Source organism: Pseudochaenichthys georgianus, chromosome 9 (genome assembly GCF_902827115.2).
Source record: "Pseudochaenichthys georgianus chromosome 9, fPseGeo1.2, whole genome shotgun sequence".
Classification (NCBI taxonomy): domain Eukaryota; kingdom Metazoa; phylum Chordata; class Actinopteri; order Perciformes; family Channichthyidae; genus Pseudochaenichthys; species Pseudochaenichthys georgianus.
The window spans coordinates 15,016,050-15,033,865 of NC_047511.1; the positions used below are offsets into that span (position 1 = coordinate 15,016,050).

General features: G+C 41.2%; 1 protein-coding gene across 6 annotated transcripts in view; it reads left to right on the top strand.

Annotated features, from left to right (window-relative positions):
- The window catches only part of ksr2 (kinase suppressor of ras 2), a 189,674-nt gene that overhangs the window by 153,640 nt on the left and 18,218 nt on the right, over window positions 1–17,816 (top strand). For all 6 annotated transcript variants that reach the window (XM_034092087.2, XM_034092085.2, XM_034092086.2 and 3 more), the window contains 4 exons: window positions 10,867–10,915; window positions 11,803–12,164; window positions 15,972–16,068; window positions 16,160–16,293. In XM_034092087.2, the coding sequence (XP_033947978.1) occupies window positions 10,867–10,915; window positions 11,803–12,164; window positions 15,972–16,068; window positions 16,160–16,293 (642 nt within the window). The remainder of the gene's footprint in view (window positions 1–10,866; window positions 10,916–11,802; window positions 12,165–15,971; window positions 16,069–16,159; window positions 16,294–17,816) is intronic.

The following is a 17,816-nucleotide window of genomic DNA, read 5'->3' on the forward strand; positions in this document are numbered from 1 at the left end:
ATAGCACATGTTCAATGTGAAAAGTGACAGTAGTCATAGATTATTTGCAATTTAGTGCTACATATATATTTAAAAAAAATATATATATATTTTTTTTTAAACACCTTGAATTTCAGGGGTGGCGCGGGGCTCCGTTGGCGGGACTCCGTTGGCGGGGCGCAGCGCCCCTCCAAGACAATGGTAGGGGAAACACTGGATAGTGTTTAATCAACGATAGGTTCTCCCCCTCTCAAAGGTGATTGGTTCACTGCATCGCTACTTTTCTTAAAAAGAGGGAAACAGTCTTAAATGTAATTATTGTGCTTTATTTCACACCAGAACCATAACCATAACACCAACTTTTAAACAATGATAACAATAAATAAAATAAATGACAAGAATTCATATTAAATAAAATTAATAAATTTCTTACAGACAGGCCTCGTGGTGTCCGTAGGCTTGCCCTCACTGTCAGAGATATAGCTAAAATACTTCCAAATGTAGCTTCTGGCGTCTTTTTTGTCAACAAGCCGAGGCGCAGCGACAGTTGCACTCCCACTTGCAGCCATGCTTCTCGTTTTCTCACATGCTCTGGCAGCTAGCGCGTGCACGAGAGAGGGGAGGCACTTCGATCGTGCTTGAGAGGGGCGGGACTGCAGGCACAGCTGCAGTGCAGGGAGTGGAAGCAGAGCGCTGAACACGGCTCTTATTAAAACGGCGCTTTCTCACAGGAGTACTTTCCCCCGTCATTCTTAAAGTACCGATACTAATGAAACGGAGGAATCGTAACGTTTTTAACGGCAGAGTATCGCGGTATACCTTTCAAGTATCGGTACACCGTGCAACACCAGCCAGGAGTCAGTGTCTCTCCCCCAAACTCACACATATAAAATTCGATATGAACTGAAGAGCCGCATGAAACTAGGCAAAGAGCCGCATGCGGCTCGAGAGCCGCGGGTTGGCCACCCCTGATCTAGAGGTATTATAATGAGCAGAGACTCAAAGGCATGGGGTTGAAGATGAGCGTGTGTTTTTCATGCATATTTCCAATTTTTTAAAGAGGTTTGTTTCACTATCTAAGTTCTAAATGTAACGCTGCATGACACTGTCTTAATGTAGATTACATATAGGATATATGACCATTGATCATTTGGGATTTAATGATCTAGCTGTCACAAACACCAGATGTATCCAATACTTGTGGATGTGTTACTGATGCCCCTCTAAGAAACACTAAATGGTATTTTTAATAACTCTCACTAACTATAGTACATATGTTATATAACTTTCACTATTAACCTGTTCTATTAGCCTCGGCCTGAAAATGTGTTAGCTTTTATATTTTCATTGCCATTTTTAAAAAGCTACAACATGGCCCTAAAGGGTTCTGAAACAAAATGTGTGTCTAGTCTACTTTTGTCAACATCATTCTTTTGATAAAGGTTAAAGCGTGATTATTATGTAAGGCAAAGACAAAATGTTATTAAAGGTTTTAGCTAGAAAAGCCACACAGGAGTTGGAGTTGTTGACAGGTTGACAACAAATCCTTGTTTTATGATGTTTGTCTGTACAACCATCTGGCAGTTCTCTCTGAATATACAATCATCTATCTCACATCATATTGTTCATGGTTAGGAATATTGCTCTTGACGTCAGATCGCATGACTCTTATGGCGGCCATATTAGCTCCCAACAAACAAAAAATGTTTTGATTACATTTGTCCTGTTGCAAATTAGAAAAACCTACCTCATTCTACTACAATTGCTATTGTTCTCTTCTGTCATGTATTTTCATGTGTAGCATAATGGACTAGAACAGTGGTTCTCAAACTTTTTCTGTCATTCCCCACTTTGAACAGGTGGGCCTTTTCAAGCCCCACCTGTTCCTCATCGCTCCAATAAAATGGTAGGCCAAGCTTAAAATTGTCAAATGCATCGTTCTATAACAGGGGTCTCCAACTTTTTTTAGGATGAGAGCTACTTTCAAACAATAAAACAAGTCGTGAGCTACTTTTACTCCTCTTTTTTGTTTTTTTGCAGTGTATATATTTAGCACATTTTAACATTATTATATGCTACCTTTAACCTTTGAGTGCTGTTTGGGTCAACACATCCTCACTCCCAGGTCGGCCTATGTTGACGTTATGTCAAGTCCCCTGCCGGCTTTTTCCAACGCAAGGGGGGGGGGCCTTAGCGTCCATTTTCAACGCAAGGGGGGGGGCCTTAGCGTCCATTTTCAACGCAAGGGGGGGGCCCTTAGCGTCCATTTTCAGCTTTCCGGGATGTCCATGTGCTTCTATGGACGCTCATGGAAGCACGGCATTCGTTTGTGTCAACTGCCCTTAAAGGCAATGAAGACACTACACTACCCAGAATCCCCAGCTATCGTTTGGACACCATGTGCTCTGTTTGACAAACCCCGTGATAGTCCTCAAGCTCTGTGATTGGAGAGTGTGCTCCGAGGTTTGAGCCTCGAACAGCACTTGAAATGGGATGGAACCACGGCAGACTGTTCAAAACTGGATTTGAACGGGTCCATCGCGTCCCCCCCCTCCCCCACCCCGTCCCCAGAACTACACATGCTGGCTATTCTGTTTCGCAACATGTTCTCTATGGCACGTCTCTACTGAGAGTTGTAGTTTTAAAAGACGTTTTCGTATTTCCCATAATAAGAAGTTGCCAGTATTAAACTGTGTACATCCCTGGAGGTTTAGGGGACAGGAAACACTCACATTTAAAACATATAATTAATAAATGGGTGAAAATTGCTGGTGCCCATAATGGGCAGTATTAATATATATACCCACACGCCAGCTAAGGTCAGAAGAGCTTTATTTAACAGCTGGACTTATGTTTGTGACCCCTCCTGTTGTTAATTGATAACATTACATTACATTAATTGATAAGCCTGAAACATGCACTTGTCAAGGTTCAGAGGCACATTTTGCAAATATGGCAGTAGCCATCGATCTGCTTTAGATATGATATACTTTATTGTACCCAAGTTGGAACATTTGCGTTACATCAGCATGTGTAACAGTTAAATATGCAGTGGTGTTTATTTGAAAATCATTTAGTATAATCACACAAATTCTGTGTTTTATATTTAACAATTCTATGTTCTTTATTTATTGATTGTTCAATACCTGACAAGGCCGGAGATGAAATATCTGCATACATCATAAGAGTATAATACATTATGTATAATATCAGTTAAAATAAGTGCTTCAACATAGTTAACATTGCTGGAGGTATGCACACATATTGATAGATGTCTTGTAATGCACTATTGAAGAACCTGCGACCCAAGTTTTTCATTCAATGCAGAACTACACCATAGTTGTGTTAGGCCTATATGATATGTCAATAAACCTTAGAACATCTTGAAATCTTGAACGGGATGTGCAAAATAGTCATTATATACAGTCTTTAATTAACTATTAGTAGAGAATAACGAGTAATGAATATACTTTATAGGGATCCTATTAATATCTAATAATAAAAATAATGAAATTCAATAACATGCTTTAACCACCAGGTTTCTCTTTATATCATCTGTGCACCTTTATGGTGTAAATACAGCCTATCTACCAATTGGATCAAATATAAAAGTGAGCCGAATTAGTGTTGATACGGCAAGGAGACGTATTGTGTGAAAAGAAATGTAAGATGTTGTTTAATGGCTGATATATTTATGATCCACGTCACGTTTTCAGTTCCTCATGTTTGTCTTCTCATCAGGGCTATAAATACAGAACTACGGCAGATATGTAATATTGAATGCAGCCGAACCGTGTACTACAATGCCGTTATGTGATGACTTTCAAAGAGAAAAGCAAGCACACTCGGAATAAGGTATTATTTTATTTTTTTTAAATGTTTTCGGTCTGTTTCCGGTATTTGTTAATGACGATGTGCTGTGAGATGTGAGACTGGAATTGCACAAGGGGAAATAACGTATCTTTAGATGCGGATTTTGTTAAACTAATATGTTTGCGCTGTGGACCAACACTATACATTGACGGGGAAGGGGGTAGCAATAAAGATAACACCATTAAACAGTTACACAACATAACATAAATAATATCGATAGCAGCGTCCCTAGCAACCACCTTGGTAACAATGAAAACGTTGGACGCAATTTCCTGAAGTAATCTTCGTAATAACTAGCAAACTAAAGATCATGTACATCCACTGCACACATAATCTGAAATAACAACTCATATTTCTCGCATCAAATTACATCAAAACGCATTTTAATGGCCAAACTAACTTTAAAATAGGCATTTTACACCCAGAATAAAACGAAGTTCGGCCATGTTTTCTTTTTCTGCAGGGAGAAATGATAGCTGGGGATTCTGGGTAGTGTAGTGTCTTCTACCATCCTTTACTCCGAAAAAAGATTTGTTTCTCCGAATCGAAGGGGAAAAATACAAAAGCATTGCACACAATTTAAACCAATCAATGTTGTGTAATTAACAAGGATAATCTGGTGTTTTTTAGTCGATGAGTAGTGCAGATATCACTGTAAAATCAATCGTCAGTAAGGGGAATATTTACTTCCGGGTGTACAATTCTCCGCTATCCAATGAGAATGGACGCTCACTGCCCTTTAAGGGCAGTCGACACAAACGAATGCCGTGCTTCCATGAGCGTCCATAGAAGCACATGGACATCGGAAAGCTGAAAATGGACGCTAAGGCCCCCCCCCTTGCGTTGAAAATGGACGCTAAGGCCCCCCCCCTTGCGTTGAAAATGGACGCTAAGGCCCCCCCCCTTGCGTTGGAAAAAGCCGGCAGGGGACTTGACATAACGTCAATATAGGCCGACCTGGGAGTGAGGATGTGTTGTTTGGGTCGGTGGGACCCGATTTCAGTGTTTACTAAAATAAAATGTATGCAATTTAATTATTTTAACCTGCTTTATTTGGTCCGGGGGCATGCACCCCCAGGAAGATGTTTTTTAAATGTTGAAGTTAAATGCATCAATCTGGTGCACTTTGAGCTAGGGCTGCTCAATTAAATCGTATTTTAATCGCAATTACGATTTTGGCTTGCAACGATTATGAAAACAACATAATCGAAATAAAACGATTTTATTTATATTTTAAATAGGTTTTTCAGTTGAATTATACTTAATGTTCAGGGTAATCAACTGTTAAAAACATACTTTTCAAATTAGTTTCTTACATAAATTGATGTTTTTAAAAAAAAAAAATTGGAATTTTTTTTTTTTAAATAATCTTTTTTTTTCACGACCCACCTATCACATCTCTGCGCCCCACCAGTGGGGCGCGCCCCACACTTTGAGAAACGCTGGACTAGAACCAACTGAATTCTTCGGTAACCCTTTGTTGCTTAATGACACTAAGTCAGGCCCGGTTCCAGAACAAAATGACTCAGGGTGCATCTGATATTAGAGAGGGTGCAGTGGTAAAGTGCTATTTTTATAAGTGGGGAGTGTACCTAACACCCTCTATGGGGGTCCTCACCTCCTCTGGGGGGGTCCGGGGGCATGCTCCCCCGGGAAAATGTTCTTTAAAATATTGAAGTTAAAAGCATCAATCTGGTGCACTTTGAGAGCAACATTAAGAGATCTATGGATCTATGTGCTCTTTGCTTGATCATGCCTTCCCAGTCCCTTATCACGTAGCCTATAAGAGCATGGCGCCAGTTGTTGTAGCCAGTTGTGGTGAAGGCATCTGACTTACTTGAACCGAAATGTCTACATGCATAGCAGAAGATGGCATATTTTGTACATGAATATTCTCGCCAATCTCTGTTTTGAAACCATGAGCTGCAAAATGAGCGCCTTACCCCACTGTACAGGCGAGTTGGGTACTTTTTTAAATATACCTGGGCAGGTTCTGTTTTGCCGAGGTCCTCTGGCACTTGCGGGCCGCCGAGGGGTGGCGGTGTTTGGGGTAACGAAGACGGCTGTGGCTGCTCCGCCTCTGTGGGCGAGGCGGGCAAAGCCGGCGAGTCGGGCAGGAGGACGATAGTGTCCAGGACAGTAACGTAATGTCCCCATGATCTGAACTGTTATTACCTGCAGTAGATGCAGTGTATGCTGGCGATAAGGGCTGGTTGTTTTAACCATTTTCTGATCCATCATTGACTGCTGTGTAAGCACCTTGCAGATGATGAATGTGCAGCGGCACAGGTCACGCGCACCTGACATAATAACGTTACTTACCGTTTAAATTGATCAAATAAATGCAGCAGACAATGCTATTCAACCACAATTACAATTTATTTTATTTCAACTATATTCTTCTTCTTCTTCTTCTTCTTCTTCTTCTTCTTCTTCTTCTTCTTCTTCTTCTTCTTCTTCTTCTTCTTCTTCTTCTTCTTCTTCTTCTTCTTCTTATTATTATTATTACTACTATTGTTAGTAATAGTAGGCAAAATGTAATATTTTTTTAATTTTTTACTTTTAATTTTTCAAATGAGGGTGCATAACGACTCAACTGAGGGTGCAATGCACCCTTATGCACCCCCGTAGAACCGGGCCTGCACTAAGTGATCCTTGAAAAACCCCAGTCTTTTCCAACGCTATAGATGGACCATTTCACCATTTCTCACTCACAGTCTCTCGTTCTTTGCCTTTTGACGAATGTGAATACATTAGCACAGGTTATGAAAGCCGTATTCCTCTGATTTAATTAAAGCTATTGTCCCTCCTTTCCCACATCTTTGTATGCTCTTGCAGTGGCAGATAGAGGTTTATTTGGCCTTAATGGCCTCATTCCAGGGTTAATGAGGGCCTGTCTCAGACCCCAACACCCGGCAGGTACCCCTCATTAGAGCAGACATCGAAACGTGGTGGGGGCCCCTGGCGCCACAGGAATCACATTATTTTATACGCTGCCTCACCTTTAGTCTTCACCCAGAGTCCAGAAATTTATATTACCACAGAAAGGTTTTGAGAGGTTACACGCTGATGTTACACAGCCAGCTCTGTGGACAGAGGAGGGGGGGGTTGGAGAGGGGAAAGCAGGATCATTTGTGGCGTGTCTGTGGCACCCACGGTGTAAGTGACACTGTACATGCCGGGGTCAGAAATTAATAGGGGCTCATGGCAAAAACGCACCTGAAAGTTAATACCGCAAAACGCCTGGGAAATTGATAATTAGAGGCAATTAATTAGTATAAAAGCCTGCATTTCAGTAATTTATTCTCAGTTTAATCTGGAACCAAATTCACAGCCTGATAAATGCTGAGATAATAAAACAGTTTACCGTCAAGAAAATACCCTGAATAAAGTCCTGACTGATTAAAAAAAATGCAATATCCTAATTCTATATCAATCCAAGTCTATTGATAATGGGAAAACAAATCTGGCGGCCGTTTGAGTCTACATTTATTCCTAGCATAACACACCCAAAGCTCCGACCCAACTGTAGGTGATCGAGTTGCATTGTGGGTAATGTTGGCGGTAGGTTTTAAGAACCAGTTCAAATGCATGAGATAAATAGGATGATGATAAAGTATCTCTGGTTTTGCTGCATCAACTTTTTTTTTGTACTATCCTTGTTTAACTGCTCTTTGTGAAACAAGCGATGGTACAAAGGTGCATATCTAAAGCTGGCATTGGCATTGTGTTTCTATGGAGAGCTGTATGTAGCAGGTATGTAGCAGCACAAGCTAGCAAGGGAGGTAACCATAGAAACAAAACGAAACCTAACTGGCTATTTTCATCACAAGGCTGTGGCCGTTTCTCAATGTCGAGTAAAGCTGCTGCAGAGCCACTGGCCGTTTCTCAATAGCGAGGATGCTTGCTTGGTAGCACATGTCTTCCGAGTCACTTGCTTCAGAAGCTAGGCAAGAATCCTTCCTGGCATTCGGAAAACGAAGAGTGGAACAGGCGAGCAAGTGTGCGTCATATGAGAGGCCCCGCCTTACATTTCCCGCCACAGATTTGGGGAAATTGGTCCGTGCGCAAAGCATTGTGGGGATTTGAAGGACGCAAAGTCTACCCATGTGCAGCGTCGAAATTACCCCCAAACCAAGGACGCGGCCTAGGTGGAATTCCAAGTATGCTGGAGATTGGAACAGTCCTTCGGCGGCACTCGATGACGTAGCATCCTTGAAATATTGGCTTGGAAGCCAGTTTCCTCGAAATTGAGGCCGTTTCTCAATCACGAGGATGCTTGCTTGGTAGCACATGTCTTCCGAGTCACTTCCTTCAGAAGCTAGGCAAGAATCCTTCCTGGCATTCCGAAAACGAAGAGTGGAACAGGCTAGCAAGTGTGCGTCATATGAGAGGCCCCGCTGTCACAATCTTATGAAGGACCCAAATGCAGCACTCGAGAAACCACGGAGTATTGGTAATGTACTTTATTGGTAATAATACCAGAGCAGAAGAATACCGGATGATGTACAGGCAAACGAACCGGAGGACAGCGGGCAGAAGGTGAGTCAGGGCCGGGCAGAGGGTCAGGGAGCAGGCGAGACGGTCAGCGTAGGTACAGGCAGGGTCAGACAGCAGGCAAGGCAGGATAGTCCAAGGACAGACAGGATCAGGGATCAGGCAGGTCGGGGACAGGCAGGGTCGGAACCGGGTAGGCAATCTGATGACAAACGTGTGAAAGACTAGCATGAAGGCAAAGTACGATCTGGCAACGGGTGTGTGTCTGGTGAGGGTTTAAATACTGGCAGTGAAGCTAATGGGTGCAGAAGAGAAAGAGAGTGAGCAAAAACGTGGGTGTGGTTAACAGGTGAGACAAGTGAATGGAAAACTACTGGTGAAAGATGGAGCAGACTGTGACTGTGGGAGGTAGGGTTAGTACTCATCTGAAAAAGTTATTTCGGCCTCCTGCTCCTGCCCCTTGTGGGAATTGGCGTCCTCATCAGAAGCAGGCCCCTCGCTGTCCTCCTCGGAAGAGCTGACAGTATGTGGAGAGACTCTCCCTGTGTCTCTGCCCGTCGATGTGATGACCTTAGAAGGTTGCTCGGGATTGCGCCGATGGAACTCTCTGATGAGTCGGGGGTCCAACACATGACGAGCTGGAACCCAAGACCTCTCCTCAGGGCCGTAACCCTCCCAGTCTACCAGGTACTGGATTCCTCTCCCTCTGCGACGGGAACGAAGCAGTCGATGGAAGGTGTATGTAGGTCCGCCGCCAATCATCCGGGGGGGTGGTGGAGGAGGGACCGCAGGAACCAGTGCACTCTCTCGGACAGGTTTGATCCTGGAAACATGAAAGGTGGGATGGACCCGCAGAGTCCGAGGCAGTCTTAGCCTTACTGCTGCGGGATTGATTATCCTTATAACCTCAACAGGTCCAATGAACCTCGGTGCAAGCTTTTTGGACTCCACCCGTAAAGGAATATCCTGGGCGGACAGCCATACCTTTTGGCCCACCAGGTAGACGGGTGCCTTGGAACGTCGGCGGTTGGCAGAGGAGGCGTACCGGTTGGCCGAACGAACAAGAATTATCCGGGCTTGATTCCAGGTCTGGCAAAAGCGACGGATGAAAGCCTGGACGGACGGACAGGTAACCTCCCTCTCCAGGGCCGGAAACAGAGGGGGTTGGAACCCGTATGCACACTGAAATGGGGACAAATTGGTGGCCGAACGTATTGTCAATTAACATTGTACTATACAGATATACAGTAAAATACTGTGGATATGTGTAATGTTCCTCTCGGGCTGCATTTAAAAATAAATAGAGAAAATACATAAAATAGATTTTGAAAATGTGTGCATCTTAAAAGTGCTTCATTTTAGATAAATAAAATAAAGTGTAGCAGCAGCTTGAGTTTCCCTTTTTCTTTGTTAACCGTTTCACATCATGACTTAACAGTTTCAGACGATTATGGAACAATATCAGTCTTTACACATCATAACAGTTTTAAAGTTTCTCTTTCTTTCCCTCTTATATTGCAGTCCCTCACTCACTTTTTTTTAATTCAGTGCGAGAATTGAGTTTGAGTTTGTCCTGCCAGGAGTTTAAATCTGGGCTGCGATGGTGTCAGGGCCATTCTCCTACACACATGCAGGTGCTCATTGGTTAGCCTGCCCTGGAACGATATTTGGTTTTAAGTTTGATCCTTGTGGACTGATCATATTGGGCTCTCAGACTGCTTATTTGTTGTGACCTCAGTTCTGACTTGAGAGGGAATGTTTGGTCGAACACTTTGTGTTTTGTCTCATAGAGGTGTTTTGGCACTTTTAATGAGCGCCACGGTCTCTGAACAAATGAGACACACTGGTTCTGTGCTCCCAGTGGGCAGGATGAACATGAATGAGTCCACTCAGGGTTAAAAGCTCTGTTCTCACTGTTCACTTTCCTCTTCTTGGAGAGCGCCATGTGTAATTATTTGTCTCTCCCAGTCCCTGTCTGCCGCTAATACGCCTGTTCACTCTCCTCTCCGCTTCTCTCCCTGTATCGCTAATTATTCTCTTCACTCACTTTCCTCTCCGCTCTCTGCCGGGCTCTCATCTCTTCTTCTGTGTTTCTCTCCCTGTATCGCTCACCCGTCTCTTTCGCCCCCTGTCGGCGGCAGTTAAAATAGAATCGCCCCGTCAAAATTGAAATCCCCTATTAATATATTGATTATAGGTCCGGGTCCGTATAGGTCGGCGTCTGGGTCCGGATCTGGACCGCGGTCCGCCTGTTGCCGACCCCTGTCCTAGAGCAAGTGGTACTGCTCTGTGTGAATGGGTGAATAACATGTAGTATGTAAAGCGCTTTGAGGGGTCGTAAAGACTGGATAAAGCGCTATATAAGTACAGTCCATTTACCATTCCATTTATAACAAAACAAAAAGCCATTTAAAAACCTGATTAATGGTGCAAATCTCTACATAAATAAAAACAACACATATACTCATCAGTTATCAGTCATAGTTTTATTTTAAATTGTATTCTTCTTTCTTTTAGGAATGAAGGCAACCCTTTACTTCAAATCGAAGTTGAGCCTACATCAGACGTAAGTCCTTGTTTTGTGATGCTTTTAAATATATGTGAATGTTTTTCATACATCATACTGTGTAACATTTCTGTTAGTAACATCAGTGTAAAATGATTTGTGAATCCAAATGAAGACCGAGTATAGCTCTCACCGTCACTTGTCGTAGTCATTTGCACCGTTCTCTCATTTAGCATAATCTGACTCGGCTCCCCTCCAGGTACGTTTGAGTGAAAAGCAGCAGGAAGGAAAAGATGCAACTCGACGTCATCTCCGTTCTGTAAAAATGAAATATCTTGAGACAATATGATGAAGATTGCCTTGAATAGTATTCCAGCAGGCATCTTTGATTAGGTCATTTTAAATTCTACAGTACATTATATTTGAAATCAAATCAGAATAAATCAAAAATAATTTCCCTCTGGCTGTTTTCCCTTTTCATAACTCTTTTTGAATGTTATTTGGAATGGCCTAAACAGCAGTGAGTACTTCGAACTAACACAACTTGACAAAAATGATGCTGTTTTATATAGAGGAAACATATATATATATATATATATATATATACTGTATATGTGTATATGCTAGTACATATGCATTGATGAAGTCAATGATTCAATGTACTATAATATGACAGAACTCGTTTTTACATTCAGCGAATGAACAACCATGTTTATTTGTGAAACTTCCTTTGGAAGAGGTTTCAGCAGATTTGAATCCTCCAGCTCTCAAAAGTCAAAGTCAACTTTATTGTCAATGTTTCAGTTTGTGTCTACAGACTCAGTGGCATTTGTCAGAATAAAAGCATTTGACATTTTGGTCAAATATTTTATTCACCATACATATGTACATGTGTGAAAAGCAGGCCTACAGCTACCAAAGAACATTTCAATTTCGCTTGATCACAGAACGAGGAGGGCAATGACGAGGATTCCGGTGACGAGTTCGAGGAGATGAACCTGTCGCTCCTGTCGGCGCGCAACTTCCCACGCAAGGCCAGCCAGACCAGCATCTTCCTGCAGGAGTGGGACATCCCGTTTGAGCAGCTTGAGATCGGGGAGATGATCGGCAGGGGGCGCTTTGGCAAAGTTTTCCACGGACGCTGGCACGGTGAGGTGGCCATCCGCCTGATCGACATCGAGCGGGACAACGAGGATCAGCTCAAGGCCTTCAAGCGTGAGGTGATGGGTTACCGCAACACTCGCCACGAGAACGTGGTGCTGTTTATGGGGGCCTGCATGAGCCCACCACACCTGGCAATCATCACAAGGTAAAGACGGGACATGTGTTGTGAAATAAACCCCATGGCTGCTGAAGAACTTGCTTTGTTGTTATATCTCCTAGTTACAAGTTTAGTGTGTAACTACATCTGCAATATATGTCATTTTGTTTTAAGCACCTCCATTTCCATTGTTTATTGCAGTGACACAACACACTCATAGCGTCATTTAGTATGCTTATATATTATATTGACTTTTTTAAGTATACTTTTCAAGATTTCAAGTGTGAAAACACTACATACTCAAAGCCTACTTTTGTTATGTTGTACAGAATTGGCAGGCAGAAACACAAGATCAAGAATCATATAAAAAGAAAGAGGAAAATATAACTATAAAAACACGAAGGAAGTGAAAACAATTATGAAAAGCAGTATATTTTGAGTTTAAGTTAATTTGCCACATTTTAGAATGTACAGACAGTATAGTATAAATAAAGCATAGCACAGTCATAACAATACATGTTTCCAAAGGAATGGCAGAATATAGTGCAGGGAACTTTATAATTTATATTAATTTAGTTCTGGGCAATAAGATAGACTTGGATATAACATTGCATTGATCAAAATAGTAGAGGTTATTAACATGATTTCTAAAATAAATGTTATCATGTCTACAGTCAAAATATTGCAATCCATTTAAATTATAAATATGTGTAAAACTGAAGAGAAAAAGACAGCTGTATCATGTGATGTTGAAATCTTTAATACATAACAATTGCTGATAAAAGCCTAACACTAAGACATATAAGATAAGAAGTATTTTCACCTTTTGTATTTCATTCAAGTATATCATTTCTATATAATATATATAAACGAAATACTGCATGTATCCATAAAACATGTTAATTTAATGCATTTGTAATGTCAAAAAAGTTGCGAACTTTTAGGAGGGCAAAAAGTTTAAACTGCCCATACAGATTGATATTCCACATTGAAAGAAAGGGGAGAAAATATGTAATACATGTGTTACTTTTTCATGAATACACTAATCCCCACTGCTCACATGTTCATTTTTCTGCAATATTATTTGGGAGACTCCTAAAATGAATCACACCTCCAAAAATGGTGGTGTGCTCTGCTTTTTAATTTCTAAAGCTGGTCCCTGTCCCCCTGGGACTCATTTCAGACCAGGCACTGATCGGGCCGCCTCTGGCACAATGAAGCGTGCCACAGACATTATGATGAGAACAGGCTGCTCGAAGCACTCACATCGCCTGCAGTAGTTATCTTAACTATAGCGGTTGGAGTGAATCTGCCTGCATAGTGAACAACCTTCAGTATTTGTCTCATGTTTCTACGAGGCTGTGTTACCATCACAAACTATCTAAAACCATCACAAGGAAACATCTCCAGTTTAATTAATTAACTAATAATGTTCAACAAGAAAGTTGTTCTGATGTTTGCCACAGGCTGTGAACAAAGAAGAATGTCTCAATAAGACAAAGAATCAGCCTCTTTGTATCTTCTCTTTTAATATTTATTTGACAGCAGAACAAATTTACTTTTTCTTCCTACATTCTCTGTTAAGACAGAGAAGAAAGAGTGGGATTTCGAAGCTGGACTGACAGTTTAAAAAGTGATTTCATGAAGCTAATAGTCAAAGAAATGACTCCCTTCTCATTGCATTCACAGTGATGGTAAACAGCTTTTGAATACCGGCTTGACTGATTGATTGATTGAGATGTGTGATTGCAGTTGATGCCTGCTCAAATTGTCGTGAGTGCAGGGGAGATGCCTTCCTGATTGCTGAGAATAATAGCAAATGTCAGTGCAACAGGTGGCTTTGTTATCCACCAATAATCTGCTTCTCCTATTACTCTTTTCAAAAAGGGGACTGGAATGCACTTTCTGATACTCATCGAGATAAATGTGTAATATTAATTGTGGTTTATTAAAGATGAGAATTGTCAGGGTGCAGTGAAACCATAAAGATTGATCGTTTAATTTGTCACAAGTGGCAGTTGATCGATTCTGCCTAGTGTACAGAACACAGGGTTATATCTATATGACTATGATTATAATCTTCTGCACCTTAAAACCCACTGTCTGTCTACACTGCCTGTGTTTTAACATGTTCTTTCTTGTTTTGTTTATTTTGGTTGTTGATTTCCAGTAGTTGCATGTTTTTATTTGATTGTATTTACTTGTTTAAAATGATATGTGTCTTTAAGGTGACTTACGAAATCTGTCCAGGGACTACAGAGGAAAAATAGCCTCTTGGCTAACTCTGGCACATTTACAGAAATGTTGATTAATGTGCACTGCCCCTGTTTGATAAATGTACATAGGTGAATTTCAGCTTGTTGAGGTGGCTTTACTATCTTTTTATCAAGCGCTGCCTCTGAGGTATAGCAGTAATTGGTGTCATAAGGTGTATGTAAGGTTTCTACTGAAGTTACACTGAAGCCATAAGCCACATTTGGGTGTTATAAATAGCCAGAGGACAGAGAGCCTCTAAAAATGCAGCTGCTGTCAGGTCAGCGTTGGTAATGAATATGTATGAACTGTTGGCTTCAGGTCCTTTGTTGGTCACCTGCATGGCACAGTTGGGGTTGAGGGCTTCAGGTGTTAGGCGGGGGGCTGCTGTAGAGCTGTCTATTAATAAGCTGCTTCGAGGCACCCCTCCAGAAATATGACACTACCTCTCACATGGAGGTGTAACAGCCTCACCCTGACACCAAGTGGGCCCGCGTGTCAGTTAGAAATGATGGCATTTCATCCTCCAACAACATCTCAAACTGCAGGTGAAGCCAGTTTATTTGGTTGGCAAAAACACATTTGACATCAAAGATGACTGGTTATATGAAGTGAGAGCAGCTATTTGAGAAGTGAACTAAGAAGATATTGTGTATCTTGAGTCAAAAGTGTTATAACAAGCCAAAATTAGCTTGTGTGGTCCTCACATACGCAACATTTAATAGTTACCAAAGTAAACCCTTTTGGATACATTTTTTCACAAGCCACATATATTCCGAACATTTTCACGAGATTTGGCAAATCATAGTACTAACGTTAAATCGCCCCCTGAAAGCCACTATCTAAGCTATGGGTAATTGGAATTTATCTTGGAATAAAGCGTGTACATTGTAACAATAGGGCATTTTCCTTTCTCTTATTCTGCAGACATGTCTTGAATGCAGCATTGGCAATGTAAAAAGTAACAATAACATAATTAACAGTACCTTGCAAAAATGTAAAAGGAGTCAATAAAATACATAAACAAGCTTACATTTAATAAAACTGTATAAACAAAAGAACTAACAGCACAGTGCTAGATGAATAGTCCCAATTTATATTTAATTGAAAACAGTGGCAAAAAAAGCCATAGGCAAGGAAAGTGTATTTATGTTAGATATTTTTAGAAGGCAATTGAGAGGGCTTTACAGAAAAGCATCAAATGAAAAAGACACACGCTGTCAAATGAAATGTAAGTACAGTGGAAAACAGTGATTTAAGAGCTGATGGGTTTGCAGAACAAGAGACCTGACTGTTCTGTATTGTTCCTGAAATACAATACCAAGTAAAGGGTTTAAAATTAAATAAGAGCCCAGTTTGATGATGCACCCTATTTAATAGTATTTGTGTCCCATAATTCATCTTTAAGAAAACAGGGTCCGTTTGATGACGAAATGTAGCTGACTCATGTCGCACATAGGTTGACTGTCCTTCTTAATTTTTTCGGACAAATGGAAAATGAATTGCAAAAGTTTAAAGACCTAAAATGTCAAATGTTTTGAAGTTAATCAAATGATTACATAAGCCTACACAGTAATACTTGTCTTTGTCCCCCTCTCTCAGCTTGTGTAAAGGAAGGACACTTTATTCCGTGGTGCGTGATGCCAAGGTTGTCCTGGATGTTAACAAAACAAGACAGATCGCACAAGAGATGGTCAAGGTAAAACAACTCTGCACTGATTCCCCGGAACACTTGTGCAGTGCCCATCACATTACAGAAAAGTCATATTCCTCTCTCTCTCTGTCCTCAGGGGATGGGCTACCTCCATGCAAAGGGGATCTTACACAAAGACATGAAGTCCAAAAACGTGTTTTATGACAACGGGAAAGTCGTCATTACCGACTTTGGACTCTTCACCATATCAGGGGTTTTGCAGGCTGGCAGGTAATTATTTTCAGCACACATCTGAGACAGGACAAGGACTTAGGCAGTAATTTGCCTTGGAAACAGAATGACATTATTTCAACACATGGCACACATGGTATAGGGACTATGACACCTTGAGAGGAGGTATATGGTCTACTTATTCACAAAAAGTAACTTTATTTTGTATTCTTCTTTAGAAGTAAAAGCATTCTGTAAACATACTGTGCAATCTTTCAAGCAAGATTCTTCTTAACGAACCTGATTTTCTTCAGCTTTTGTAAAGATTCTTTAACCAATATTATTTTAGCTTTACTGCTCAGAAGTGTATTGCCTAGTTTTATGACTGGCTTTAAAGGGGCAATATTATGCTTATTTTCAGGTTCATGATTGTATTTTGTGTCTTTACTGTGACTAGTTTACCTGCTTTAATGTTCAAAACGCTCTTTATTTTTCTCATACTGCCTGTGCTGACACACCCCTTTTCACCTTCTGTCTGAAACCAGAGTCCAGTCTGCTCTGATTGGTTAGCTGTCCGGCTCTGTTATGATTGGTAAAACGCTTAGAGATGTACCGCGCCTTAGCCTATCACGTACAATGTTTTGAAGTGCTAGTCAATAGAAGCAAGAGTGGTCCTTAGTGATGTCACTATGTTACAGGAGGAAACAATGGAGTCCAATAAAGGCGTTTTGGGGTTTTAAGCCTTAACCGACCATTTAAATGAACAGAAAGCTATATAACACTAAAAGAAAGGGAATACCCCAAAGAGCCTAATAAGGCCCCTTGTAAAAAGAAATAGAGGAGCAACACCCTTTTTTTGGTTGGATCAACAGCATTGGATGTTGGGTAATGACATAACGCCTCAAATGTAACTGAAAGTTCAATATTTTCTTGGCAATATTACATCTTTGCTGTAATCACTTAATCACTTAATAACCCTTAATCGTCTTCAGTAACCGTTTTCATGGCTGAAAAAAAGGAATCATATAGCTTATCCAGTTGAGATTGACCTCATGAGGCCATGACTTTCATCATTAACCCTTCAGAAGTTCTTCGGTAGTGAAAGACAGACCTGCAGGCTTTCTGAATACGCCTACATCTGCAGGCCAAGCAGGATTCTTTTAACAGTACATTTTCCAAGTATGTAATCAGACAAATAACCAGGGTTGGGAGGGTTACTTTGTAAATGTAATCAGTTACTGATTACTGATTACATGGCTCTGAAAGTAATCCGAATACAGTTACAGTTACGTGTCTTAAAAAAGTATGTGTTGGTGAACAGGAGACACAAAAAAGCAAAAGGAAACTGAACGTGTTTTTACTGTTTTAATGGCTTATCAAGAGCACAACTGAAACATCACATCTGAGACGATGTAACAACATAATACACTTGTTGGGGATGCAGCTTGGGATGTGAGGAGTGAGGGTCACGGCTTAGAACGGGCGTGTCGCCTTCTGTCCTGCCAGTGTTGGCAGGACATGAATTAAAATGTCGAACTCGGACTTCATTTTGAGGACATTTCGGCCAGGGGTGTTGTAGAGCT